The sequence below is a fragment of the Nelumbo nucifera genome, chromosome 5 (assembly GCF_055504915.1).
Source record: "Nelumbo nucifera cultivar China Antique chromosome 5, China Antique-T2T, whole genome shotgun sequence".
Taxonomy (NCBI): domain Eukaryota; kingdom Viridiplantae; phylum Streptophyta; class Magnoliopsida; order Proteales; family Nelumbonaceae; genus Nelumbo; species Nelumbo nucifera.
The window spans coordinates 65,172,405-65,195,719 of record NC_142653.1 but is presented as its reverse complement, the minus strand read 5'-3'; the positions used below and the strand labels follow the sequence as shown (position 1 = coordinate 65,195,719).

The 23,315-nt window shown below is 37.6% G+C and overlaps 1 protein-coding gene across 3 annotated transcripts in view; it reads right to left on the bottom strand.

Moving 5' to 3' along the window:
* Positions 1-22,929, bottom strand: part of LOC104587841 (MAC/Perforin domain-containing protein) — a 37,786-nt gene extending 14,857 nt beyond the window's left edge. The window contains exons 1-7 of one of the 3 annotated variants that reach the window (XM_010245588.3): positions 22,655-22,929; positions 21,770-22,301; positions 20,920-21,158; positions 12,481-12,682; positions 2,511-2,579; positions 2,134-2,320; positions 670-836 (exon numbers count right to left, since the gene is read on the bottom strand). In XM_010245588.3, coding sequence (XP_010243890.1) covers positions 670-836; positions 2,134-2,320; positions 2,511-2,579; positions 12,481-12,682; positions 20,920-21,158; positions 21,770-22,033 — 1,128 coding nt within the window. In that variant the 5' untranslated portion in view covers positions 22,034-22,301; positions 22,655-22,929. Of the gene's footprint in view, positions 1-669; positions 837-2,133; positions 2,321-2,510; positions 2,580-12,480; positions 12,683-20,919; positions 21,159-21,769; positions 22,593-22,654 lie in introns of those variants that run through there. The other 2 variants (XM_010245589.3, XM_088887520.1) reach the window with 2 other exon arrangements.
* Positions 22,930-23,315: the final 386 nt, after the last annotated feature.

Below are 23,315 nucleotides of genomic sequence, written 5' to 3'. Positions count from 1 at the left end.
TGCTCTGATACCATGTCAGTGCAGTTCATACAAGAGAGCACACAGCAGATTTGGGGTGTGTCTCATTAAGGCAACCACACCAAGAAAGAACTATTGTCCTTATATAAGTTATGTACAAAAATAAAGAATAGAAAATTACTGATACTATAAGAAAGTAAAATTACTATTCAACCCTCACTTTCACTATCTCTATGCAAATTGGAATCTATAAAAGGATATCTAAGTTCTCATGGATTGTCTATAAATAGTCATCAACGTTGCAATACAAAAGGAAGATTGACTTGATCAAAAGATGTTCAATTTAGTCAATTCTGGTTGTTGCCAAGAATTTTTCGCTTTTTTCCCTCTCTCTCTCTCTCTCTCTCACCTATTTCTTCTTGTAAGTAATTATCTCTTTAGTCTTTGCTATTTATAAAACAGCAAGAGTTCCTCCTTTTCTTTCTACTTTCTTGCTCCTTCACCACATACAGCCCACCACCGGATCTACAATTTGTAGAACTTGTATCCTGTCCTACATCGCTGTTACAGAATTGAAGTTAAATATGATGAAGAAAGCTACACTACTCAAATTTTCAACTCCTACTAGACAAAGTCCAACTAAAATGTAGATCATATACACTACAACATTAATAAAGGATTAATAGAAAAAACAGAAAAAATAAGATTTACCGCACTGGTATTAACATAAAGCTTGGGACCCATAAAACTGAACTGCAGAGTTGCAGTGCACTGCTGCCTACGTTGTGGACCAAGAGGAAGATCACTGAATACCGGTGCCCATGGCCTCGGTAGTTGAAATTCCAAAAACTGATGAAGCTCTTCAATGTGGGGTTTATCTGCAACCAGAAGCCAGGGTTAACAAACTTCATATCAACAAGTGACAACAGCAGATCGCTGATTTTTACACATTTGTTTTTCCAATAACTAGTAAAATGCATGGCAAATCTTTCACTGAGGTCACATTTGAATATGAAAAAATTCACACTTACACCTGAAACTAAAAATTGAAGTGATTATGCCCCTATTAGTTCATTTGGTTACACCTCTGATAAGGCTACTTCTACCTGAACTTAGGCTCTGATTTATAAGAGATTGAATCACAACTTATCACTTAAGTTGTATGCACAAGTACTGCCTTTTCTGAATTGACACACTCTGATGAAAGGGACTTAAGCAGCAGCTTGAAGTTCCACAGGAAAAGGGAAGGAACTAAAGAAAGAAGAAAAATGGAGAGAAGAAGAGATAACGACAGAAGATAGGCATACAGGAAGACAGACATCAATAATGTGTCAACGAAGAAAAATGATCCCTCCTCAAGCCATAAGATCCAAAAGTTTCAGAAAAACAAATTTCATTGAAAACAAGTCTCCACTAACCTTTTTTGATTGGTAGTCAAATAACCTTCTTCACAAGCTCCTAAAAGAGAAAACAACTACTTATAGAGAAACAAGAAACCCAAACCCTATTGCTAGTCAAATAACCTAAATCAACACGTTGGAGTCCAACACTCCAAGTACATTTGAGGGCATATATGCAACATTTCTTTATTATTTCCGATCTTATTTGATTTAAATGAACAGCTAATGTACAAGATGAACAACATTTTTCTATCAATTGTTACTTAGTAACAAAGGCAACATTTTTTCGCATGATATACAATATCAAAGTCATTTTTATTTCATTTTTATTAATAATACAAAATGTTCTAATCATTTTTAGTTCAATTCATAATGATGTTCAATATCTGAATCAAATCCAAGTCTGATAAGAAAATGATTAATATCTGACAAACTAACGATCCAAATTTGGATCTAAATATGTCCAATTTGATCCTATCTGTTTGCAGTCAGCATCTAGTTTTCCTTTCAGCTGATTTAAATTTAGGGCTTAAAAAATTCTGGCTTGGCTTAGGAATTTAAGGTGATATGGTGATGAATGATAATCTGCTGGAAGATCCATTTGATGCAGTATTGCAGTTAAGTGATCAACAAGCTTCCCATGTCTGATAGAAACCCATTCAGAAAATGCAAGATAAAAAACATCTTTGTGAAAAAACCTTGACCCGTTATAGTTGGGACAAAGCTTAGATGATGATGATGATGACGACTTATGAAGAGAGCAGATCATGCTTACATCGTAAATAAAGATTGACGGCATGGCTCAAGAATCCACTCCCAGGGACTCCATTCAAAAGGGATGTGATGGGGATAAAAGACATTGAAATCACATCAGGATGTTGCTGGACTGTGTTTAACCACAAATTATGAGATAGGGCTATATCATCAGTTCCCCCTCTCCTCTTGTAAATGAATGTAATATCCTGCAATTAAATTAAAAAAAAAAATGATAGGTGAGGATTAGTACTGTAGTAATATCCTGCAGTTAAATAATATGTAAATAAAACTATAATTAAGGTCAATGGGCCTCAATGGCTTTCATTATATGTCTTCAACTAGAATACACGGCAAATGTCACCCAAAAGTAAATCCTTGTGTGAATCAACTTGATACCTCCTTATGCGAGCAAGAACTTGAGATGTTGGTCTCTGCAAACCTTAGCCGCTGCTCCCTAATCTCAAACTAAAAAAAATGTCATCATAAGTTAAACAGTTGGGTAAGGAGCCCTCATATAATGCTTTCTTAAAAATAATATGATAACCAAAGTTCATAATGATGATGGTAAGATGACCAAAGTTCATAATGCTTAGGTTTCTCTTGATTCATCATCCAGTAGTATTTCATAATATTTTGGATTTTGTTTGGATCAATTTAGGCATGAAAAAGATCATTTCTAGTTTATTGGTGCATGGTATCAAAAATTGATATTGTTGAATATGTTGGCCAATTTGTGTCAGAAAATGACCCCCTACCAACAGAAACAATCTATATAATATTAAAAGTATAGGATGCAGGTCAAAAATTTATTAATTTCAGTCCATGGTGTAACATATCAATTATATCAGCCCATATGGCACAACTTTGCAAACATTTGGATATCCCTATTTCCCGTTGTAAAGGTAAAAGGCTCTATACTGGAATCCTATTTACCAATTTGCTTCATATAAATCTCTTTTTTCCTAGAATTAGCAACTTTATCTCCAAGTCGTTCCAGGGTGCTATGTTTGAGCTGGACTAGAGGACAAGTGGACAACAATGAAAGAACATCAACCTTGCATGTGAATAGTAACTGGAACTCATGTACCGGACGTATCTGAGTTTACACCACTAAATATACCAAGGATGGTTCAGTGGACCAGTTGCTCATCTACTCTCCAAGTGATTTACAAAAACATGGCATAAACTATGTAGAAACCTTTTCTCGGGTTGCCAAGTTAGCTGCAATTCAAATCATAATTTCCCATGCAACAACATATCAAAACTAGTGCCTTTTAAAGCACAAGGCACAAAAAAAAAGCACAAGAGGATTTTTCATCCAAGGCGTAAAGGTAAAGCCTGCACCTTTTTCAAGCAAAGACAAATTTTTAAAAATTTTCAAAATATAATTTTAATTCAAAAACAGCAAACTTAATTTTAAAAGAAACTAGATGTTTTGAAGAGCCTATTGGCTCAAACTAAAATACATAAAGACAACATATATAACATATTCAAGGTAAAAAATGTAGAAATAAAATCAACCATAACACATAAAACATATTCAAGCACTCGATAATTCAAGCATTTAAACTTTCAATCAGTTTATTTCTCTCCCATTTGCATTGCTTCATGTACCTAATGTGATGTTAAACATCTTGTATTCCTATTTCTATGATGTCGTCTATCCACCAGTAGACTTATTTACCAAGACCCTTTAATGCAAGTCCAAAGAAGTTCATAAGAGGGTCCTAAATTCTTGGCCTGTATACAGAGAAAATAGTTTGGTGACTTTAGTTGTAGTTGTGATAAAAAACCAAAAGAAGTGAGGAAAAAGGGTGAAATAAAAAAGAATAGAGATGAGAAGGAAATTCAGTTGAGACACAGTCCAACAAGAGAGAAAAAGGAGAAGAAGAGAGAAGAAACGAGGTCTAATATAGAGAGAGAGATTCTAACTATTCTCTCCCTCCTATTGACCTTTTGTTTATTAAGTTTCTAATAAAAACAAAATTACAAAAATAGCCTTCAATCGTTACATAAGGCTAAGAAACAAAGGGAAAAGGACACTAGTGCCCTTACAACTAGATTTTAACACTCCCCCTCAAGCTGGAGCATATATATCATAAAGCTCCAGCTTGTTACATATGTAACCCATTCTGGCACAGCTTAAACTTTTCATGAACAGATCAGCTAGCTGATCTACTGATCTCACATATAGTGTGACAACATCCCACTTGTCAACTTTTACCTTACAATGTGTGTAGCAGTATATTCATCACAGAAGAGCTTAATTGGCTTGCTAATAGAAATGTCCATCTATTGGAGGAGATGCTTTAACCAAATCAATTCACAAGTGGTGTGTGTCATGGCCCTGTACTCAGCTTAAGCATGGCCTGGAGCATCCTTCAAGGGAAAATTCTTCCCCTTTCTTATATAATAAACCATGGCCTGGAGCATCCTTCAAGTACCTCAACACTCTACCAACTCCTTCCCAATGAGTAGTTGTAGGATTCTGCATAAACTAGCTCAACACACCTAACTGAAGGAGATATCTTGATGGGTGGTAGCAAGGCAGATTAGCTTTCCAACTAGCCTCCAAGGATTATTCAATAGCTCCCCTAACCATTGGTCCTCTTTACATTGTGATCCATAGGTGTCTGAATTGGCTTAGCACTTAATAGCCTACTTTCATCTGACAGATCCAAAACACACTTCCTCTGTGACAAAGAACTTCCCGACTTAGAACGGGGAACTTAGGCCATGTTTAGACTTTAGTGGTACTTTTGAAAGTGCTTTTCATATTTTCAAAAGTATGAAAGTATGAAAAGTACCAGAAAGCATTTGTTTGGGGTGTTTTTTACTTTTAAAAAACATGAAATAAAAGTACAAAAAACACGAAAAGCATGATGTCAGATTTTGATACTTCATGCTTTTTGGCCCTCTGACATACTTTATACTTTCTAAAACATGTGCATCAACCACACCCGTGATACTATACACCCCACCATGTGATAGCATATTTGAATGCCACATGGACATATAGATACATTAATGTATTCAGTGACACTTGGCACGTAACATGGCATACAGTATCGCCGACTTACCTTTAGGTGCCACATGGCACTCATCTATGTTGTCACATGGCATCCACATGTCATTGATCCACCTTTCAAATGCCACATGGCATTTGCATATGCTTCCAAGTGGCATATATGGATGCCACATGTCATCTGAACATAGTTACTGAAAAGCATTAATCTATGCTGCCACGAGCATGTAATGTCATTGATTTCCTTTCAAATGCCACGTGACATCCATACATACCACCATGTATATGGCATCCACATATTATTGACTTACATTCAATCGCCACATGGCATCCATATATGATGAAACATGACATGCATACATTTAAAACATTTTGTTGTATCCAAACACCATCATTTACTTTTACTTTGAAAAAACATGTTTTTGAAGTGAAAATACAAAACCAAAAGTATACCACATACTTTGTATTTAGTGCTATTGAAAGTATAAAGCATAAAGTACCACCAACAAGGCCTTAAATTCCCAAGAAATACTTAAGGAACCTAGATCCTTGATTTGAAAATGTTGCAACAAGAAATGCTTCAGTTCAATAATCCTTGTGCATCCCTACCTATGAGAACTATATCATCAACATGCACAGCCAAGACAATCTTCCAAGACAAGGTGTTCCAACTAAACACAAAATGGTCAGCACTACACTCCTTTAGGCCAACTTCCCGCACCACACCACTAAATCAGCCAAACCAAGCTCATAAAGATTACTACATCCCATAGATAGCCTTCCACAATTTACACACCTTTCTTACCTCCTCCTAAACAACATACCAAGAGGTTGCTCCATGTACACCTTCTGTAGATCATCATTGGGGAAGGCAATCATAACATCAAGCTAAAAAGGAGGTTAGTCAAAATGAGGAACTAAAGACTCATAACTCTTTTATCTTCTCTAGGAACAAAATGAACTCCGTGATGTTTACTAAGCTCACATGACTCACATTCTAATTGAGAGATTGACTCTAAACTAGGGACCAATTTTTCCAAACATGAATGGAGGGATGACCCAAACAACAATGTCATTGATGAGGAGTGAGAGACGAGTGAAGACCTCTTCGTGGACCATTGTCATCTAGGTAGTATAGTCCTCCAACTTCACAACCTCCACCAATCATCTTCCACATCGTAAAGTCCTAGAAAACAAAATGGAGAAATGGAGAATGCTCAGTGCCCCTATTCCTCCCCTGGATCCCAAAGAAAGTTTCTCTTTAGTTTTTCCAATATGCGAGCCACCTTTATTGGGATCTTGAAAACCGACAAAAATAAATAGGCAGGTTAGCTAAAGTAGACCTAATCAGGGTTATTCTTCCTCCAAGAGATAAGCAAATTTTCTTCCAAGAGCCAAGTTTCTTTTCAAATCTCTCCACAACTGGAGTCCAAAAACTACCTCTTCCTAGATTGTCTCCCAACAACAAACCTAAGTAATTTAGAGGCCAATTAGACACTGAGAATTCTAAAATGTCCGCAACTTCAAAAATTTCCCCTTCCTCCATATTGACTCCCACTATACAACTCTCAAAATTCACTTTTATGTTTGACATTTGTCTGCAACTTCAAAAATCCCCTCCTTCAAAGGAAAGTATCATGTCATCTACAAACTACAAGTAACCCCTTACAAAGCTTCTAGAATGTGCTCTAGATATCAAATTCCCCAAAACTTCTGCACCAAGGTAAACAAGAATGGAGATAGGTGATCACCTTGTCTTATTCCCCTCAATGTCAACAAGAAATCCACCACTGTCCCATTTAACAATGTAAAGTAATGGCAAGTCCTAACACACACCAACACCCAATTGCACAATCCATCTCCAAAACCAGAGCTACTCATCACCTCCAGCGAGAATGACCAATCTATCATATCTTAAGCCTTCTTCTAGATCAAATTTGCACACCACTCCCTTTTTCCCTGATTTCTAAAGATCCTCCACACTCTCATTTGCTATTAGGATCTGATCTGCTATTTACCTTACCCTCACGAAAGTTCCTTGGTTATGAGTGATAAGGTTGGGGAGCACTTCTCTAATCCTAAGCAGCAACACCTTTGCAATAATCTTGTATAAAGTATTTGCCAAGCTAATTGGTCTATAGTCCCTCGGATGGGTAGCTTTTCTCTTCATGGGAACCAAAGCAATGAAGGTAGAATTTAGCCTCAAATGGGTAACTATTCACAATCCTGTTAGAAAGCCATGGTGAAACCATCTGGGCCTGGTGCTTTTGATGTATCCATAGAAAACGCTGCTTCCTTTACCTCTTCTAGCTTGAAATTTCTCTTTAACTCCTCTCTAGCCTCCTCTCTCGGCCACTCCATCCCCTCTAGCCATAGTCTATCATTTAAGGATCTTCAAGATATAGATTTGAAGTGATTCACAAAGGTGTTGGCAATCTCACTCTAATGGTAAGTGATTGAGCCATCAACTTCTAATCTCAAGAAGAAATTCTTCCTCCGACCATGTATCAAAGCATGAAAGAATTTAGTGTTCCTATATCCCTCCTTCACCCATTTGCATCTAGATTTTTGCCTCCATCTAATCTCCTCCTTGAGAAAAACATCCTCCTATTGATTTCCCATTCTCCTTTGCTCCTCAGCCTCTTCTTCTATAGGCCCCTTCCCTTCCTTGAAATACAATTCCTCAAGCTGTTCAATCAAATTTTGTTTGTTTCTTCTAGCCTACCAAACTCCAATATGTTCCACTCCTTAATTCTATCCTTCAAATATTGAAGTTTCTTATGAAATCGCATCCCTTCCCACACCATTGTTGGATTACGCTTCGTCCACCACTCTCTAACTTTCTAAATGAAACTTGGATGGTGTATAACCACATGTTTTCAAACCAGAAAGTAGCAGCCCTAGTGTTTCAAAAGCGCAAGGCACAAAAAAAGTACAAGGGCCAATTTGCTCCTGAGGCGCGAGAGGTGCACACCTTTTTTAAGCAAGGTGCAAAAATACAAAAAAATCAAAAAAATGCCAAAAAAATTTTAAAAATGCATAAGACTTCAAAAAGTATTAATCATAATATTAATAAAAAATATAAACTTAAAACAAATGTTTTAAAAAACCTACTATCTAAAATTAAAGTACATAAACATAACATGGAAAGCGTATTCAAATGAAAATTTAAAAATAAAAGCAAACATCCCTCTTTAATCTCTTTCCTCCTTTCCCCTTATATACCAAATTTCTTGTCTCTTTCAACATCCCTCTTTAATCTCTCAACTTCTTTTTCCTTGCCTTGAATTCATCTCTCTTCTTTTTTAAGAAAACCTTAAGGTCATTTGGGTCCTTTAGTTTCCACCCAAGTTTTGCCACAAAGTCCTCATTATTCATTTCCCCTTTGTTCACCTTGCTGATATTCCCCTTTTGCCTCCCTCCACATTCCTTTCTTCTCTCTTCTCGATATTTTCTGCACTTGGCCCTTCTATTGTTTCCTTTTTTTTATCAGCAAAAAACTTTCATTAATAACAGAGAAATTAAGTTACAATAGATAAAGATTGCAGAGGAATACACTGCAAACTCCAGCAATTAGCTACAATTCTGCCCAGTACAATGAAGATCTATTTGCCCCTTGTTTTGCTAGGGTATCCGCCATCCCATTTGCATCCCGTTTGACCCAACCAAACTGAGAGTTGAATTTCTTTGCAAGTGTGTCAATTTCTCTGAAGATAAATTTGAGCTTCCAAGGTACTGGTGTGATGTTTTAGGCCCAAGAGATGACCAATAGTGAGTCTCCTATTTCTAAGTCTGTTGTTCCTATCTGCTGCTCAGCCATCTTTAGACCTTGAAGTAGGGCTAGAGATTCAGCCTGTATTGAGTCACCAAAACCTACTGGTCCTGAGTAAAGTACCACCACCACACCCAAATGATTTCTAAACACACCCCCAAAGCCTGCCCTTCCTGGATTGCCAAGAGAACTCCCATCAAAGTTCAGTTTTAGTTTGTTCAGTGCTGGTGGCTTCCATTCCATGCTTAAATCCATTCAATAGGTTCTCAAGAATTTCCCAAATTCTTTTATTCCTTTTTGCTTCCTCCTCTGATGCCTTTCTTCTTTTTTTATCCTCCCTTTCTCCAATGTCCCCTATTTCTCCTTCTTTTCTAACACAGGTTGTGTTCTTTGGGCTGGGAAGCGAATCTAGCACTACAGACACAGAGCATTCATTAGTACCACAAAATGAATGAACAGAGTTATCGGGGTTAAGCTGAAGAGGGAGAGAATTAGGACTGATGCAATTGGTTGTTCATCCTTTTTTAGGAGGTTCAAAATCAACTATCTCCTTCACTTGGCTTCCATGAGAATGTGAACCCGCCACTTGTGCAACACAAGGATTCCTTCGACCTTCTGTTTATCTCTCAATGAAGCGGTCCTGCCTAGCCTCTGATAAGCCTTGGTTACTTCTTTACACACACCTTGTCTAGAAGTTCCACTTCTCTGTTGCTCTGGACCACTGGGCCATTTAGTTTTCCTTCTCCCAAATCTTCCTGAAATAGCAGCTCCAGATTTAGGGTTCCTATAATCTCTTCGTTAGGCAAGACTTCGTCCCCTACACTTGCTAGGCTGGTCAAGTCATCTGAGTCATCCTCTTCAACATCCTCCTCCACACTACATGCCACCCATCCTTCGTCCACTTCCTCCCTCTCCTCAAACCAAGTTCTCAAGTATCTTGGATTTGGACATTCCAAAGAGGAGTGAACAGCACTAACGATGTCTGAATCTAGTCAAGGAGACCACTGCAAGAGGCCTCCAGGAACTTGGTCTGCCAACCTTCAATGTTGCGGCACCTCCAAAGACTGGACCCTTCAAAGTAGAAGAAGATAGACAATTGGTATCATCTATAAGCAGCTGCCCCTTAACCCGATCCACATGATTACTTAAGGTGTCATGTGGGTAGACAACCTTCAAGCCCAGCCCACTTGCTAAACCGCCCTACCTCCAGATGGGTCAGAGATAGCGGCTTGAAAGGCTTTAAAGGTTGGGCCACACTCTCTCCTAGCCATGTCTGCAAAATATAAATGTCTTGCCACCTTTCCTTTTAAGTCAAAACAATTTAAATAACTTTCTTTTGATGAATTACTTGTCTTTTGGTTAACCTCAAGCAACTTTCTAGTTTCCTGTTTCGTCTTCCCTTTGATTCCCTTTCTTTCTTACCAACACTCATGTGCCATGTGGACACAAACTCAACACATCAGAGTCGTCTTCAACCTTGGTTCTTCCTCCCCAGAGCAAGGCTTCCACTTCCGGAATCAGCCAGACACGATTCCACACACCATTGGAGAGAACTTCAACAGATCGAGGCAAAAGCTTTGATTTCACTCTTGCCAAGCTAATCTCTATGGCATGGAGATCTTGAAGTTTAACTTCTTCCAAGACTCCTCTCACAGAACTCACTATGTTTTTGATGATCATCTTACTCCATAAGTGGAACGGAAGACCTAACATCATAAGCAAGAAGCTTTTCATAATGCCTTCCACCTCATTGCACAGCAGAGTCCATTCCTGAACCTGGATCAAGCCCTCTTCTGAATCAAGCATAGTAGAACTCTTTTTTCCACCACCAATGTCGAAGATTGCCCTTCCTGTCTATAAACAGTAATAAAGCTGCCTCATTTTCAGGTTCCAACTCTTGTGCCACCACATCCAAAATTTTCCCCTAGTCTTTTACTTTATCCTTGGTTGTTACTACCAATCTTCGTTACCATTTACCTCTCCCCGGCGTTGCAGTCCTGTGGAACTCACAACCACTACTTCATGAACAAAGGAGCTTTGTTTTCCACTTCCCCTTGTGTGATGGATTTAACTTCTTCCCTCTGGCTAAGAAGATTCTGCACAACAAGATCTTCATTGGAGGAAGCTTCTTTCGTCCTTGTAATCTTGTCAACAAAAAGAAGGAAGTGTTGAAGCTTGTTCGAGAACACTTTCCACCCTTGTTTTTCCTCTCCTTCCAGCACGCAAATCATCTATTTCCTATTGTTACCAAAGTTTTCTGTAACAGTGATAAACCAGGCTTTCCCATTCCTTCTCAGCTCAGCTTCAAGTCGTTTCCAATTTTTCTAGCCCACTCATCTAGGGGAGTTGAGTACACAAAAACAAAACCCTTCAACCAGAGCATAGCTTCCGCAGGCAAGAAGATTGTCGCTCTGCTGTCTTCTCTGATTTTCAAAGCAGCCTTACCTCCTGTTCTTCCAAGTTCAAACAATATTTCTTTTGCTTCGACAGCAATTTCAAACCTCCATCTTCTTGCTGTATGGAAAGTTCCGTCACGTCGAATTGCCTCCATTGTCAAATCCCCTTATCTTTGGGATAAGCCTGTATTTGCTGGAAAATTTTGAACTGCTGGACTATTATGCATCGACCATTTTGTTCATCTAATAGAAGTGTTTCTGCCCCAACTTTTGGAAGCCCTCAAAGCACTGGGATTGCCAAGGAAACTTCCGTTTTCATTATTCTTTGCGGGACAGCAAGCTGTCTACTTGTTTTGCAATCCTAATTCTTCATCCTTGATCACCCTAAGCTCTTCTTTCACTGCTACAAAGCCCACTACCAGATCTTAAATTAGTAGGACCCCTACCCCATCCTACATCATGTCTTATCTATATACCAGGAACCAATCATGCACAATCACAAATTCTCAAAGCAACTAGAATGAGTACAACAGATCAAAGACTATATTATACCATTTTAAATTAGGGGTGAAACGGTTTATTCAGTTAAAAACCAAACTGAATAAATCAAATTAAAAAACATAAAAAAAAAAACAAAAACTAAACCAAAACCAAAACCGAATTATAGAAAAACTGAAATAACCAAAACCGAAATTTTTTGTTCGGTTTTCGGTTATTTGGTTACATAATATACACTATATTATATATTATAACATACAATATACAATGTGTGTGTGTGTATATATATATATATATTATAACATACAATATATATACTATTATATATTATAACATACAATAACCAAATTTTCAGTTATTTAATGAATATAATCTGTTAATGATCAAAAAATAGTAATCTTTACCAAGAAGTCATGTAGTATATGATATTGTAACATCTAGAAGAGATCTGAGAGAGCAATGTTCTATCTGTGGGCTTTCCTTTCTGACAAGTATGATACCTGAAACTTCAACTTATTTTGCCAGTGACAATTTTGTCCTTGAATTAACTATAACACTTCAGTGACTTAATAATTGCTTAAATTCATCTAGCTAGAAGCACAATAACTACTATATTCTTTTTAATTTCAGAAAGATGTAGAATTAAAGGACGCCAGAAATGGAGATAGCACAAACCTTCTCCTTCTCATAAGCTTCTTCAGGGTTCATCTCATACTGCCCATTCATGTCTAGAAATCTTTTATCTGCCATCTCTTTTAACCTTTTTTGTACTTCAGCAGGTTGAAGATTCGATGAATGCTGTTGTTTCAAATATATTACATCTTTTCCCCCCATCTTTACACCAACAATAACATGGGTACCAAACCTTCCAATAAACCTGAAACCAAACAAAACAATAATAACTCAAGAACTTCTTAGGATCTTCAAGTTAAGAAGAACATTAGCAGATCAATTATCATAATTCATAGGAAACTGGAACTTAATATGTAATTTATCATAAAACTGGTACAACCTGCACGGTTGATTAATAATATATAGAATACACAATTCAAATAAAAGCAAATAAAGATGGCAAATTTGGACTAGCAGATTGGTTTCAAAGATTATAGTTATTGAGAAATGAATAGAGATATTAAAATAAGTATTGGGTTCAAATAAAATATATCAAACATTTATGTTAGCATTAATCAACAATTCCCTTCATTTCTGGATGCATGTTTTACTTTCTTCTCAAAATTAATAAAATTGGACTAACATATGTATAAAATACAAATCAAGGAAAAAAAAGAGGAAATTTGAAGATGAACTTTCTATTTATGGAATAGGTTATCTACATAGAACTAGTTGATACCAAAATAGCAAAGTTTTCAGCTTGCAACATAGGTACCATTAAAGGAGGGAAAGAAAAACTGAAAAAGATCATAAAAGACTTTTATGGTTGTAAACACTTTGATGTATTCCAATATTTTGAACAGCTGTATGGGCAATTCTGTAATTTTAGATTTTCTAAATGTAGTGCCCATTTGAGAGGGCCTTGACGTAGCGGCTTCTGGCTTTACAATGTGTGTCCCACCTGGACAGCCCATAAGCTACTTTTGTGAAAACCCTAGAAAGCCCCAAATGACCATCTTTTAGTTTTAGCCAATAATATGGTTTTCTGTTGAAGATTCTTCAAGTCACTTCACTTTTCAAAGCATCTCCATCCATGCTTCAGCACTCCCAATGTGCATCACCTATGTTTCAGTTGATTGAAGTTTTGCAAGTAGATCCACACACTTTTGAATTTCTCAGTCAAATAGAGATCTCCTGAATTTTAGGTACCACACAGCTCTACCTTGATTTATCTCAAAATTTTCCACAACAGAGCTATTTTTCATACCCAACCTATATAGCTGAGGACAAAGATCACACAGTTTTCCAATACCTAACCAGTCACCTTCCTAAAATTTGATTGTTGAACCATCTCCAACCTTAAAAGACACTAAGATGAGAAAATCCGACTAGAAACACTCCCTTCCAAACACTTGCTCCATGTGAGGTCTTCACTCCTCCAAAATCCCACCCATGACCAATCACCCCCATATTTACAAGACACCACCCTCCTCGAAAGAACCTTCCTCTCCAAACCAAATCTCCACAACCACTTTCCCAGAAAACCTTTATTGAAATGCTTCAATATTCTTATTCCCAGACCTCCATGGCTCCATCTTTCTTTTCCTTGCAGACCCTATCCCACTTTACTAAGTGAAATTTCTTTTCAATTCCTTTGACTCCTCATAAGAACTCCTTTTGCATTTTTTTTCAATTGAGTTTATTACAGAAGCCATAGTGAAAGGTAATATACTGGAAGATTAGACAACACACTCTTTATAAGAGTTATCCTTCCACCAAGTGAAAGATACCTCCCCTTCCAACCTACCAATCTTATTAATATGTGAGTTGTCTAACAAAGACTGTAATCAGTCTTACTTTAGGTCTGCAAGAAGAAGAAGAAGAGAATGAGAAGAAGAGAGAAAACAAAAGAGAGAAGAATTAGAAAAGAGTGCGGGTCAATGATAGAGTGGCGCCCCACTCAGCTATTTATATTAACAAATTACATAGCAAAGTTCCACTAATGCCCCTACTGCTTACATAAACAAACAGAAACTAAAATAACTGAATAACTAACACAACTAACATACTAACATCAACAAAAATAACATAAAGCAAGCATGCCCAATGGGGACCACAAATAATCATAGTATTGCTCTACATCTGTACACTTCCCCTCCAGTTGAGAGTAGATATTAATCATTCCCAACTTGCGTAAATTTGTTTCCAACTTAGTCTTTGTAACTAAAAAGCAACTCTCGTAAATTTGCAAGCTACATCGGAGGCAATATATGGAAGATACACTTCTTGAGAAGCTCTCTCTCTGATAAAGTGTCGATCCACTTCAATATGCTTAGTTCTGTCGTTGTTGAGGTCCTGCCCCAACATAGGCTTCTCTTCGAGGGAGAAGCTACCTCCTAAATTGAAGATGGTGAGAGAACAGAGGGCGAGTGGAAAGTGGATTATGGTAGTTCTAGTTAATACACCAAAGGACCAATGCGCTGCACCACTTTAAAAGGTCCATAATATTTTGGGACCCAACTTATTGTAAGACCTTGTAGCTACCGAGGACTGCCTTGTAATCTGGGGTAAACCAGATCACCAACCTGAAACTCCAAGGGCCTATGTTTTCTGTCATAGTGTTTCTTCATCTATTCTTGAGCATGTTTCAAGTGGACCTTGAGGTCCCTTAGGACTTCATCCCATTGAGTGAGGCACTCATCTACTGCTGCATTGGCTGAGGACCCTTTGTCATATGGCAGGATAGCTGGAGGTTCTCTACCATAGAGGACCTTGAATGGTGTGGCACCGGCTGATACATGAAGAGAGGAGTTGTACCAGAATTCAGCCCACGGTAGCCATTGAGTCCATTGGCGTGGCCTTTCACTTGCAAGGCAATGCAAGTAAGTTTCAATGAATCAGTTGACAACTTCAGTTTGGCCATCAGTTTGTGGATGGTAACTGATTGATGTGTTGTGTTTGCTTCCTTGCAGCTTGAAGTATTCCTTCCAAAAGCTGCTGAGGAAGGCTAGGTCCCTGTCAGATAAAATGTCCCTGGGTGTGCCATGTAATCTTGTAATTTCTCAAACAAATGCTTCAGCCACCCTTCTTGTTGTGTATGGGTAGACTAGAGGGATGAAATGGCTGTATTTTGAGAGGCGGTCGACAACCACTAAGAGAATTAACTTGCCTTTAGATGGTGGTAGTCCTGTAATGAAGTCTATTGAAACTTCACCCCAGACCTCATTAGGGATGTGCAAAGGTGTAACAAGCCAGCTGGGGATTGTGCCACATATTTCTGTTGGTGGAACAAAGGACATGAAGTAGCTAAGTCTCTATGGTCCTTTTCATGCCTGTCCAGAAATAATGAGCCACAATTCTCCTGTCTGTTTTAAAAAATCCTGAGTGGCGGCCTCCCATGACAGGTTGTGGAATAGTGTTAATACTTCTGGTATACGTGCGGAATTAGCAGAAATGACTAATGTAGGGTCATGCTATGCTTCTTGCTTGAGTTGTAACAGCAAGGGATAGCTGGATTGAGACACTATGAGCTGGGCCATTTCGGGCATGCATGACAAGGCATCTGCTACACGATTGTGCTTGTTGTGATAGAGACTTGTTGAAGTAAGCAATGGGCTGGCCTTCTCACATCAGTACAGCACCTATATTGCTTTTTGCAATCTTTGAAATGCCAATTGTGCCTCATCTGACCATTGAAATGCATCCATACGCAGCAGCTATGTGAGTGGTGCAGCTATCCACCCGTAATAAGGGATGAATCTCTAGTAGTAGCCTGTAAGGCCCAAGAAGGCCTGCATTGCTTTAACAGACTTTGGCAGGGGCCAATTTTGGATACTTTTAACCTTGCCTAGATCAGCCATGACCTGTCCTGCCTTCACCACATGGCCCAAATATTGGACTTGTGATTATCCAAAAACACATTCGGCAACCTTTGCAAACAATTTGTGTTGCCTCAATAGTTCCAAGGTAATAGACAAGTGTTTTAAATGAGATACCCAATCAGCGCTAAACACAAGAATATTGTCAAAGAAGACTAATATGAAGCAATGCAGGTATGGTCGGAATACCTCGTTCATGATGGCCTGGAATGTTGATGGGGCATTGGTGAGCCCAAATAGCATAACGAGGAATTCATAATGGCTGTCATGTGTGCAAAACACTGTCTTGGGCACATCCTCCAGGTGCATCCATATTTGATGATAACCCGATCTAAGGTCGAGTTTAGATAACACCTTGGCTTCAAGGTGCTACCACTACCAATTAAGACAAAAACTCTCCGCCCTTTTATAGACCCAAAAACCCTCATGGTTGGGGACTTTATCCTAGTGAGGGCATGCAATGATATTTCCGGTTGGTCGGGTTCACATTGTTCTACAATTCTGACTTTAGTTTGAGCCTCTTTTATCTCTTCAATCTGGAGCATGAATAACTATTGGGCTTTGCATCTGTGACCCGGCCCAAATTTTTCTTCACAGTTGTAGCAGAGACCCTAGTCTCTACGGGCTTGCATTTTGGCCCATGAGAGTTTCTTGAGAAGAACTGATGCAGGCACTACCGCAATAGATTTGGACTGTGGGCCTTCATTATGTTGGGCCAGTCTATTCTTTCCAGTGGGTAGAGACCGATTGTTGACTAGTTCATCTATGTTAGCTGAGGTGAACCGTGGCGTCCAATTTGAACCTAGGAAGGCCATAAGAGGGGGTTTTGGTTGAGTTTCTTGAGGCGATTTAGCCTCTCTTCCTGAATAGGCTGAAAGCTGCAAGCAACGACAGAGTTTGGAGGTCCTTCACCTCCACTTCAATTTCTTCTTTTAAGTTGCCGATGAAACAACCCAATAGAGCAGTCTCTGGCCAATGTACCCTCGTCGAAAGCTTCTCAAACTCAACCAGATAGTCTCTTACAAATCCAGTTTGCTTCAGCTTTGATAGGGTTTCATCATAGCTATCAAATTTGACTAGCCCGAACCTTATGCACAGAGCTTGCATAAAGTCAGCCCAAGAAACTTGAGGATGAGACCTAAGGAACCACAGTATTGCCTCTCCTTCAAGATGGAAGGAGGCTATGGAGACTCTATGAACTGTGATAGCTCGGTGTGTTGTGGTATTCAAAGAACTTTTCAGATTTGAAAATCCAAGGTAATGGGGTCTTCACCTGCATAGTTTGGAAAGTTGAGTTTTGCCATTCTCATGGATGCTCTTGAATCTCTTCTATTTCCTTCAGCTTCTCAGTTGGATTCTTCATTCTCATTCTCAAGATTTCCTATCGATGAGTTTTTCTCCAACTGTGCCATTACCGTTGCGAGTGATTGCTTGATATCTTGCAAATCACCTATACTCCATAGTTTTCAAGGCGCCACGCCAAGGCTAGGCGACTAGAGGGCACCTTGTCGCCTAGTCACCTAGGCATCGCCTAGGCGACAGATTTTTTATAGGGTAGTTCCCTAGGTACCATAACCACATTTCTTTAATAATTATTCATTATTTTCATAAAAAAAGTATAAATTTCATATTAAAGTATAGAAAATCAACATATTCATGAAACAAAAAGGAAGAAGGAAAATAAAATTCAAAAAATATAGGGGCTGAACCCTTATTTGTGTAGAAGAAGAATATATGGAGGAAAATGTGCTGATTAGATAAAATTTTAAGTTCCTCAAACTGAACCCTAATCTTGAACTTCCTTTTTCTCAGATTCTTCCAGATCACCGAACACTCTCCAAGGCTCTACAATCCCTTGGGCATCTGCTGCACTCTTCTAGTAATCTCCAAGAATCATTCGATGGATCAATCTTGCTAAACTTTCAACACTAGGAAGTTCTCATGCAGTCAGCTGGATTAGACACACATTAGAGACCCTAGGTTGGCTATGGTACCAAGTTGTCTAATCAGTATTTATTAACAACTTAAAACATAGAAAAGCTCCACTAATGCCCCTACTGCTTACATAAACAAACAGAAACTGAAATAACTAACACAACTAACATACTAACAAAGTTGAGATATGTGCCTTAATGGAAGGTTTACGAAAGACAAAGGAGCTTAGTATTCATAGACTAATTGTTGAAGGAGACTCAAAGTTGGTTTTAAGCTGGTTACAAAAGGACAATAGACTGTGGAAATACGCAAATGAGAGAAGGGAAGCTAAATGGCTAACTAGGGGGTTGGAGGTTCAATACCATTGGGTGAAGAGGACTGCAAATGCTTTTGCAGATACATTGGCAAAACAAGGGGTGGGAAGGGAACAGATGTTTTGGGCTGTATTGTTATCCTCTTTTCTTTTTTCTTTTATCTTTTTCAGGAGAGTTAAGCCTTTTTACCACTTCCGGGGTTATTGTAATTTTATTGTCCATTAATAAATTGAATTCTGTTATTGATCAAAAAGAAACATACTAACAGCAACATAAATAACATAAAGCAAGCATGAAGTAGGGGGGCCACAAAATCATGTTTTGTTTTTGAAATTTAAAAAAAAAAATCAAAGGGCTTTCAAAAGAGAAAAAAGAATGAATGAATAAAAGTGTAAAGAGGTTTCTTTTTTTTCTATTCTCTCTCCCTCTCATCAATTAAATAAAATAGCAACTTCATCCTTATTTTCTTCTATTTTACTTCCCATCTTGAATTTTTATCTTATAAAGTTAACAACCTTCATTGGGTGCTAATTGATATGAAATTGATCTATTAAATATTATAGGAGTATTATTTTTGAAAACAAAGAAATTAATATATTTAAAAGATTTTTATCTTCTAGATAGTAATTTGAAACATTTTTAGAGGAAATTTAATGTTCTTAATAAAGAGAATGTTATTGTTTCAATTAATATGTATGCTGAATGGTATATAAAACCATAGAACTAGCCAAAAGTTAATTCTTCATATTATAGAATTTTTATCGCCTTGGCAACTAGACAAACTAGGCACCCCAGTGTCACCCAGAATCGCCTAGACACCTTGAAAACTATGACCCCTCCATCTTACCAATCCTGCTCTAATTCTATGAGTAACATCCTCTTCAATCTTTCCATTGTTATGAATTATTGAACCAAGGTAACAAAAGAGGCCACACTGAATTATCTCTTGGTCTCCAATCCCAATTATACCCTCATTTGCAATCCTATTATTATTAAATTTAAATTGCACATATTCTAGTAGAGCTACTTATTTTAAAATTCTTGTTTCTAATGTATTTCTCAATAAACCTAGTTTTGTATTTAATCCTTCGTAAGCTTCATCATTTTTTTTTAATCAATTCGTAAGCTTCATCAATTAATACCATGTCATCAGCAAACAATATGCATCACATGACCTCCTGTCAAATATGTTTAGTCAATTCATCTATGACTAGTGCAACTAAACAAGGACCAAGTGTTGAGCCTTGGTGAAGACCCATTGTAACTCTACCAATGTGAGCTTGTCTTACACGGTTACGCCACTGGACCCAAGCCTAGATAAAGGAGGAGGAATGTGCCAAGTTGACAATCAGCATTAAAACTTTTTGCCAAAATCCTACAGTCATGAAAGAAGATTCTCTAATAGAACACAAATAAGCATGCACTGTAATACAAGGTACCAATATCCACTAAAATTCTCAAAGGAAATATACAATATATATAAGGGTGTAGCTATATTTTCACAATATATATCCATGGCTTAAAATGTCAAAAATGCCATATGAAAAGAATTTATCAAAAAAAAAAGACATGGAAATAGTGTACAAATTATACACAGTGTAAACATTGTGCAATAAGTGAAAATATTGAACAGTATTTCAAGAAGTGATAAAAAAAGCTAGCTACACCCTTATAAATTATCATCTTGTTCCAAAGCATCAAACAGAGAATAGAAATTTAGGTTAACAGAAAAATTAATACACAGAGAAGTTGTCCTATAAACTTAAGAGTCAAAGTTACATAATAGACTGAGTTTAAGCAAAATTTAAACTCATAGAAAGTGCAATTGATTCTAATAGATCAACCAAATTATTTTTCCACAAAAAAAAAATAAAAATAAAACTAGGAGTGACTTCACGGCTGGAGAGAATTCAAGCTTGCTCAAAATGGTAATAATATCCATACGGTGAGCCATAATACTACTACTACACATCACAATATTCTTACCAACTTATGTTATAATACCATCTTGAGTACTCCACATAGTGCTGGTAGTTTTCACTAGGAAATAAGTCAATTCTAGTAATATTATGTGTCAATACAATACCCATGGACTTGGAAATATGTCGTGGGAAAATTAGGAAATATGTGGACATTTTAAACCAGGTGTGTATCATATTGCCACTAAAAGCATGCATATCACCATGTTTGTGTATAAATGAAAACAATGAAAAGAGTGAGTATTAGGTGATTATCAAAAAAAAGAGTATTAGGTAAACACAGTAAAGGCCACAGAAATTCATCCGTAGACCTGAATTATTCAAAGAGTTCTTTTGCAAATGTGTATATATATCATCAATCCCATGAAAAGTAAAATGGTGAGGACAGAATCTCACTTCGCCAATGCAGCAGGATCCCATGATGATGGGACAGCTTGTTTCACATGATCTCGCAGTATTATCTGAGATTTTGCCAATGCAATGGTATATAGTGAAATGAACCAACCATCAAAAGCAAGGGTTTTAGTGTTGACTGCATCTTTCTGCCAGCAACCCGAAAAATCAAACATTGAATTGAAAACGCCTGAGGGGATTTTTCCAGACAAAGATATTTCCTGGTTAAATTGCTCCGCCATCTGAGAGAAACCAAAACGTCAAAATGCCTAAACACTGAACAGCATCAAGGTACTTATTGTCTGTTGCATTTAAGGCTTTCATATGCTAATACCAAAAATTAGAGCTTCAGTCCAGTTCTATTCTTCACTAACTGCATTCATTGTGAATTTTTACCTTTCATACTTCATGTAATGGCGTTATTTATGCAAGTAATGTACACAAATTCTTGCATCACACCAATTTATCATGGGAAATCCTGAAAGAGTGTGGATCCTCGAAAAATAAAATGACATATAATAAAATTAAATAAAAATCATCATGCAAATCAATTCTACTTCAATTAATTTATTAGGGGCATTATTCATGTGTTATATGTAATGTATAAGTATAACTAGGAGAAGAAAGTTACAATGTTTCTTCCCTTCTTTTATAGACAATTTCAGGGATTGCTCAATTAACAATGAGGAAAAGCAGCACATGTTCCTTCGGCCTGATCTATGAATAAAGAGACTCAGACAATGAATTCTGAAGTTCGTTATAACAGAAAGATACCCAGTTTGGTTTTTCTAAGAAGCAAAAAAAAACAAATTACCAAACTAAGTCGAACCCATGAGAGAGAGACAATGAATACCTGCTGAAACGAGAGCACATCGGACCTGAAACGCATCCGTTCCCCTTTATCGCATTTGATCCACTTAGGCACATTTGGAACTTTGATACCACCAGGTAGAACAATTTCCTGAACCTGATCTTCATCAAACTCAATTAACCGTGAACCAGACGAATCCCTCTTACAGTACTTGAGCCTCAGATCCTCAGAAACATCATATCCCAGCCCAATTGACTGAATCGCAACCTCGGCAGCTTTCTGCGGTGTAGTTCCTTTAGGAGCCATCACTCAATCATTCCTCTTTAACTCCCTTTGAACAGAAAACCCAGTAACTCCACACCTAATTAACAAGCTGTTACTCCAAATCATCAACAGAACCCAACAAAAATAAAAATCAAGCACAGCTAGAAACCCTAATTTCTGTAACGTTTTCAAGGTCGTGCGAAGAAACTCCCAGCTTTCCAGAACATCCCCAAACTGGTGCACCGCAGCCAAAGCCCTGTTATAAGCCGATTTCAGAACCAAATACCTCAAAAACCTAGATTTCCTGAAACTTTTAACAAGAATAACACCGATAGTCAATCAAAGCCAACAGAAAATGTCAAAATGGAACCCAACAGAAAATGTCAAAATGGAACCCAACAAAAATTAGTTTAGGAGTCACAAGCAGGCAAACCCTAATTCAGTGAAAACAGACGAATAAGGAAGAAGAAATTCCGAAGAAAACAAGGAAATTTCCTATGAGAGTATTTATAAATTTTAAATAGCAGAAGTCGTCGATCAGACCCAACCCATCATAGAATACTTTTCAACAACTAATTCCCTTTTAAAAATCAACTATATTCTCCTTTTTTATTAATTAATATATTATATATTTATAATGGAAATCGTACGAAACTCAATTACCGGACTGACTTCTAACTTCTTTTGTTCGTTTGGTAGAACCGGACTGTTCTAATTGAGGATTGTAAAATTGTTTCATCTATTACTCTGGTTTGGCGACTTTATTGATGGCTACTCGACTACACAAACCCTTTTTTGGTTTGGTTTGAGGGTTGGACTTGATGTAATATTAATTGGGAGTCTGCGACGTGTGAAGGAAAAAACGAAGACACAAAACAAATGGATGGAGAAAGTCAAAGCTTTACTGCTGTTTATTGGAATCCGCAACTCGGAGTTACAGTCTTCTCTGTATCCTGAGTAACCATATATATATACCTATGTATACTTACGGGGTTTCGCAAGGCCAATAATAAGTAGGGGTGCAACTTGCGCGTGCCCAACCCGGGGTTGCGGAGGGCCAAATAAGGGGTGTAAAACTTGCGCATGCCCAATCCGAGCCTGGATTGGCTCAAAATTTTACATGGGTTGGGTTTAGATTTTCGTTCTCTGGTTAGGCTTGGGTCCAAGAAATCAGACTTTTTTATTTTTCGAGTCAAGCCCGGGCCTTGCCCTTGGTAGACCAAACCAGTCCAACTCAACTATATATATTAATTTTGCAAACATATTTACATATATGTATTTATTTATTTACATACATATTTTGCATACATATTTACATATATGT